The following is a 7,322-nucleotide window of genomic DNA, read 5'->3' on the forward strand; positions in this document are numbered from 1 at the left end:
GTATTGAAAATTAAATAATATTCGTGTTGATTATTTCTAGTTTCTGTTGGTACCTAATAACGTATAATAATTTTATCGCAGATAAAAGTTCACATTATCGCAACGATTATCGTTATTATAGTGTACTGATTATCTGGTGGCTATATTAGAAGAAAAATAAAAAACAAACTAAAATTACAAATTATATGTAATATGTATTTACGTTTAATTATTTTAATGTATTAAAATCAAAGCAAAATACGTAGTAAAATAAAAAATAAATAATATAATAATATAATAAATATGTAGTAAAGTAAAAAATAAATAATATGTACATATATATAAATACGTAATTAATTTTTTTTTCCACTTCGCCTATAAGGTTCATTCGGTTATAAGACTCACTTTGTGCTGGTCCCAAAGTGAGTCTTATAAGCGGCGTCTACTGTATATATAATTAAATAAAAAAAAAAAATGTATCAAGTAAGGGTAGTGTAACCACTGGGTGACTCCTCCCATCACGTTTTTCTTCATATATCATATATTCTTATTGTCCCTAAAGGAACAGATTGTATGTACCTTATAAAAATAAAAAATAAAAGATAATTTTCTAGATAAGTCTCAACACTGTCCACTTGTAACCTATTGTACAGCAGAGTGACATCCACATGCCCACCTGGCACCTTTTTAATAATGAATCATTTTAAGGTTCTGATCACTCTTATGAATATATTAATAATTATAATTATTTAAAAAAATATTATTTGTGTATTTTTTTTTCTGTTATCAATACAAATTGAAAATATGTACATTTAATAGTTATTGGGGGAAATAAAAGAAGATATAGTTCCAATTTGCTCCACAATAGGTTTCTTGTAGGACACTGTATAATGCGTGTAATAGTTGCTGTGTTAAATTTGAGTTCAATATGATATTTATTAGGTTTATTATCACTGTGTATGAAAAACGATTTTGATCGCAGATAGATTGTCAGCCTATATTACTTAATATATTACCTATAAGCAAGCCTGGGAAATTTAATCATAATTTTTAACTGAGTTCAGTTTAGTCGATAGTAAATATTTTTAAAAGTTTTAAGTTAAAAGTTATCCAAATTTTTTTTTTTAACTCAGTTAAATTAAAATCTATATAGAAACTTACAACTAACTTATTAACTTAAGTTGAGTTTTTTTTTATTTTTAATAATATATAAATAGTCAGTAGGTAATATGGTTTAAAATAATTGCATGGCAGATACCTACGGGTGCCCAAATTCAAAATTCTGCCAAAACAAACACACACGTGTTCCTTTTCCTACCAACAAAAACCTACAAATAAAACAAAAATAGTTAATGGCCTAAGTTGCCTAAAAAAATTGGTATTGTATTCATAAATTTCTACAAAATAATAAGAACATTTTTGTGATTTTGATGATTATCGTCTAAGTTTTAACATCAAATGCATCTAAAAAAAAATCGTGCGCTGGGTATGTTTTTAACTTTCTCTAATAAAAACTTATTAGGTACACTGTATTAAATTGTTTTGACCTAGTGGAAATTTGTTTATAGACATTTAATGAAAAATATGTTCTGAGCGAGTACACACGTTCAATTATTTTTTTGTCGATTTCAGACTTAAATTCTACTCATTTCATAATGAATTTTTCATCTTTTATACCATTTTTAAAAGCATATTTTTTTTATTTTAACGGGTAAATAATTCTAGTATGTAGACCCATGATAATTCACAAATCTCTGACCGAAAGACATTTTTACAAAAAAATATTATTTCTTCATAATAATATGCTCTCTGTTACCTTTTGTTTATAGTTTGTGTATGCTCTATCTCAGTCATCTAATGTTTTACTATACACATAATTGATATTTTTATATCGAAATGTTTCACTGAAAGAACGTTAAACATTTTAAAATTCTAATTCTCGTTTGCGAAGACAGATACATATAATTTATTTTTTTTTTGTAATTGCAAGGACCTAAGTGAATTTTCAGTTAAACCACCCCAAAAACACAATAACCACCATACTACTATAGCTGATATCAGAGTGGACTCGGGTCTCATCTCAAAGATTCTCATTTGAATATTCAATTAAGAGGACGCACACAGATATTTGTTGTCTCCGTCTTATAAGTGCGTAACATATAGCAAATTAGCAGTTTAGCTCCGTTAGTTTAAAAATGAGAGTGAATCGACCTATTATAAAATTTGTTAATAAGAACATTATAAATGTTTGTATATTACGGGTTTTTTACGATAATTCAGTTTTTAAATAAGTTATGAGCATTTTTAATTTAATCTATATTATATACTCAAAACTTGCTAAAAATGTAATCATCGTAAAAATCCACATACAATCACAGAGAATGTTCATACCATCAAGTTTCATTACAGTTGATTCACTCTAAATTTTAAACTAACAGAGCTAACCATGATCTGCTGAGAGTAAATTTGCTAATATGTTACGACGTCTTGTAATACAGGCACAACAATGAACAAATATCTGTGTGCGTCCTCTTAATTGAATATTTAAATGAGAATCTTCGAGATGAGACCTGGGTCCACTCTGATGTCAGCTATATTGTTTATTTTTTTTTTCATGGTTAAACCTAATCGTGATTACTATGTTAATTTACTATGTTACGCACTTCTAAGACGGAGACAACAAATTGTTGAGTGGTGTTATCTTAACTGATCGATGATAAATAATAATAGTTAGTAGTTGTACTTAGGTAAATACTTTTCAAAATCACTGTTATCACGACTACTCTAATGAACCAAGTATTAAAAATATTTCAACGTGATTGAAAATGTATATCATTTTTGCTTTACACGTCTTGTGGGCGTTTTGCACCTTCTACCAAGTGTTTCCAACGAATTCTGTCTTCCGAATCCTGAATTCTTGCTAATTTGTCGGTTCTTATTAAATCATTCGTCACGTGGTCCATCCATCTCTGTCTCGGTCTTTCTCGTAGTCTTTTTCCAGTTGGCTTATTGGTTAACACATTATTTATGAGTTCTTGTTTTGCTCTCCATCCATGTCCAGTCCAAGCGTATTAAGGATTTTCTATGGAGGGGATCCAGCTAATTTTCCATATACATTTCATTGGGGGCTCCGCTACAGAATATATTAATATATATATTAGATGTTTAGATAGGTATTTATAGGGATCTCTTGGACCCCCCCCCCTAGTCACTAAACCACCACCCAGCCAATTCAATTCGTTTGCGTCTGAGAACATTTTAGATGTTTGGTCTATTGAATAGTTTTATAATATTTAAATTTTTTCTCTGTTCAAATTCTCCATTATATGGGTTTCTTGTAGGACCATATATACATCTCAGAACCTTTCTTTCAAATATCAGTAGTTTTTCTTCGTTGCATTTCGTCGTCGTCGCATCCGTATGACCGTATACGGCGATAGTGTATGTAGTGTAGAGTTTTACTTTGGATTCTTTTGATAGTAATCTTGACTTGAACATTTTACTCATGACAAAACACTCCCGATTATCGATATCCTGAGATTTATTTCCTTGTGCATAATATTATTGTTAGCGTTTGTTAGTACTTGTGGACCTCTATCAATATTTTGTTCATTGATTATCTGCCTGGACACGACTAAATACTTTGTTATGTCTTGGTTAATTTGCAATCCTTTTCTTTGGCTGGCTTGACACCTACTGTACAGCAAATTGGTTACCTAACTGTACGTATTTTTTCTTACTGAAAACACACATATGTTAGTATGTATAGCTATAGTTATCTACGAGAGTTGGAAGTAACTTCAATTGTTTTTAGATAGTCATCTATTGACTATTTGACTACACTACATTTTAATCAAATGATATTAACTTTGTTACTACATATTATATTATTTTATATGCTATAAATGTCTAACAGAGCATTTAAAGACAATTGGATATTCGGGTATGTATAAGTTAAAAAAGACAATGATAGTATATTTGTATTTAATCAACAAATTATTAGTATTTAATTTGGTCATGATAAATCTGTATGTAACATATAGTAATTTAATTAACAATAAAAGTTTGATAATGTATACCATACTTATAGATTTTGGATTTTTTAACTACTGCTATGCAAACCAATTTTGTAAGTTCCTAGTATAGAGTTATTATAATCTATTTATTAAAAGTGTGTAAACTATCTTTTCTATGGGTTTTTTTTATATAAAATATTATACATCCTGTTGTTGAATGCCGTGTTTCAATGTAACCGGCACAGTCGACATAACTGAAAATATCCAATAACAACAACTGTGTATTGCTAGGTATCAAAATATAAACTATAATTAAACGTTATTTTAATCTAATGACTGAAACGTTTAATTTTATTGAAGTACAGTGCTCTTTTTTTCAAATTTGTCAAAAACTACTGCTAAAGTTTACTGCATAATATGATACTGCACAGATACTGCACAATATCTATACTCCGTACCAAATAAGAGCGCGCCGGGTGGCCACGGGCAAAACCGGTTTTGTTACGTAAATTTGGTGCGCACTTATTTGGTACAGGGTATAGTCTTGATATCTGAGACAAGAACAATAAACCATCCACTTCTTGTCAATTAAATGATGAGATACCATACCTCTTAATTCGATTCTTCTTGGTGATAAAGTGTCCAAAGCACGATAACTAGGTGATTTTGAGCTAAATTATACTTTTGCCAGTTTTGTGATAGAAGTTCCAAGATTGCGACGAACTTGTTCTTCCGTATTGGTGTCCTATTGATGACCAAATGTTCTCTAAATTTGCTTCAATCAAAATAAATATGCGTTAACCGATTAATCGAATTGTTTACAAGTATACAGGAATTTGATCACACTGACTTTGTTTTGTAGTCCGTATGGACCTCTGCAGTTGCTTTATAAATTGACATTAACGACTGGAATTTTGAACTATAATAGGATAAATCCACAAAAATTATGAGATTCAATTCTGTGTTTGTAAGGTTAACATATTTCCTAAGCTCATAGTACATGCCAGTATGATGTGGGAAACTGTTAAAGTTAATCAGTTGATCTGGTAATTGTATATTGCCAATAATCTGAATTTTTTTCACATATAGCTAATTAGTTTCTTAGTAGGTACTATAAGTACCGCCATTGTTTATTGTTGTACGAATATTATGTAGACAACACGAAAAAAACAAAAGTCTACAACGAATATTGATGTACTTGCTTTCCTCTCTATTGTTATACAGACACGTATCTTATGTCATTGTACGCGGGGTTTTTGACGATTATGGATCGATGAAATAGAATTTCGTTAAAATGAAAAAAGACGTGTTTCTTTATTTTTATCACACAATTTTTTTATATCAATTTCAAAATGTTTAAACACGCAGGTGTACCAATAGCAAAATCAACTTTACTTTTTCGAATGGTAACTACTATATTTTTTAGTGGATTCCGGTAAAACTTTTTTTTCTGAAAATTTTGATAGTCAAATCATCAATTTTGGTTGTCTAATTTATTAATTATGGTCCTCCAAAGTTTTGTAAAATATGCATTAATGCTTTTAATTGAAATAATTGATATAGGTTTAATTTACAAGAGCTAAATATTTTTTTTTTTTGGTGGTTAAAAAAAATTGTTTAGGGAGAAAAGTGCAATGTTTTGTGGCGCTCTTCTCGTAATAGGATTAACTTGAAATTTGAACCATATATTGAATCCCTATATTGGTAGGTATCGCATGCAAACTATAAAGTATGAATTTAGGAGCTGAAATTCATAACCCTTCATATTTTTTTAGTTTTGGATATTTACATTTTATTTCGTACTTTTCCTATCACAAATTCCTATCTTACTTTTTTTACAATAGAATTAATTTGGATTCTTTATTAGGTGGTTTCGGATACCTAATGGTATTTGATTATTGTTATAATAATATTGGGAATTTCTAATTAACTCAGATTAAAAGTATGCCTAAATTAGGTACAAACCTAGGTATATTGAGATTGACTATTTCTCTGAATATCTTGTAAATAGTTTATTTTAAATCACGTTTATTAAATAATTCTTAAAGAATTTCAACTGCTAAATTCATACTTTGCATGCAATACTTACCAATATAGGGAACTTTTGATTCAAATTTCAAGTTGTAAAAGTTAGTTATAAGAAAAAATGATTTAGCTCTTGTAAATTAAACCTATATCAATTAATAAAGTTGATTTTGCTATTGGTGCACTTGCGTGTTTAAACATTTTGAAATTGTTATGATAAAATTAAAGAAACGCGTCTTTTTTTATTTTAGCGAAATTCTATTTCATCGATCCATAATCGTCATAAAAAAACCCGCGTACAATGACATAAGATACACCCTGTATACTTATTAATTATTATGTATACAATCTTAGAGCCCGTAGCTGGTTTTACTTCATACGGAGTTACTGCATAACGTCTATAATGCATAATATTATTATATACAACTAATTTTTTTTCATGCATTTTTACGGTAAATCATGTGTGCGGATGATTATGATGAAAAATTGACTAACCCAGTAAATGTTGAACAATTCAAAGAACATGTGAAACGAAATATGCACGCTGACCTTTTAATCAGTGAGTTTTTATAATTTGTTAAGTGAATTACCTGCGTACTAATAATTAAGATTTATAATGTATTAAAAACAGTGCTGTGTTTTATCTAAATAAATGACCTAGATCAGTATATTTTTATCTTTTATCTTATCCAGATAAATGGGAAATAATATGTTATCTGAGCTGATATATAAGATAAATAATAAAATGATGTAGATAAATATTGAATACTTAGAATATAGTAATATTATAAATGTTATTAAATTAAGTACCTATTTTATGTTTTCCGATTACAATATAGTAAACTTAATTTCATACACAAATATAATACAAATTATTATTTTAATAATTAATTGTATAATATATTGGTATTACCAGTGGCGTACATACGGAGGGGGTTTTCGGGATCAATCTCCCCCAGGACCAAAAAAAAAAATTCTGATATTATTGATGAATTTCTTATTATTAATCATCCGTGTATACACAAACATACGTTATAATAATTTGACTATTGAGTATAACACTATACTTTACCAACAACGAAAAAAGATTTCATAACGAAATTGTGGCCGTATATCAATCAAAATAGACATTTGATCGTACACAGTCAGTTAGTTGAGTGCGGACATTAATACATCTTAATACGACCAAAAACGTACCCTTTCCTTTTCGGCCGATTCACTTTTCGACAAAAAAAAGTTTAATATATACACAATGATTTTTTTAAGGTGGGTTTCAAATAACTACTTTAAAAGTAGTGAACC

General features: G+C 28.9%; 1 protein-coding gene across 1 annotated transcript in view; it reads left to right on the forward strand.

Moving 5' to 3' along the window:
• The window catches only part of LOC115033571, a 27,132-nt gene that overhangs the window by 8,078 nt on the left and 11,732 nt on the right, over window positions 1-7,322 (forward strand). The window contains exons 3-5 of the mRNA XM_029486370.1: window positions 3,896-3,922; window positions 4,070-4,108; window positions 6,520-6,579. Of these exons, the coding sequence (XP_029342230.1) occupies window positions 3,896-3,922; window positions 4,070-4,108; window positions 6,520-6,579 (126 nt within the window). The remainder of the gene's footprint in view (window positions 1-3,895; window positions 3,923-4,069; window positions 4,109-6,519; window positions 6,580-7,322) is intronic.

This window comes from Acyrthosiphon pisum, chromosome A1 (assembly GCF_005508785.2).
Source record: "Acyrthosiphon pisum isolate AL4f chromosome A1, pea_aphid_22Mar2018_4r6ur, whole genome shotgun sequence".
NCBI classification, from domain to species: domain Eukaryota; kingdom Metazoa; phylum Arthropoda; class Insecta; order Hemiptera; family Aphididae; genus Acyrthosiphon; species Acyrthosiphon pisum.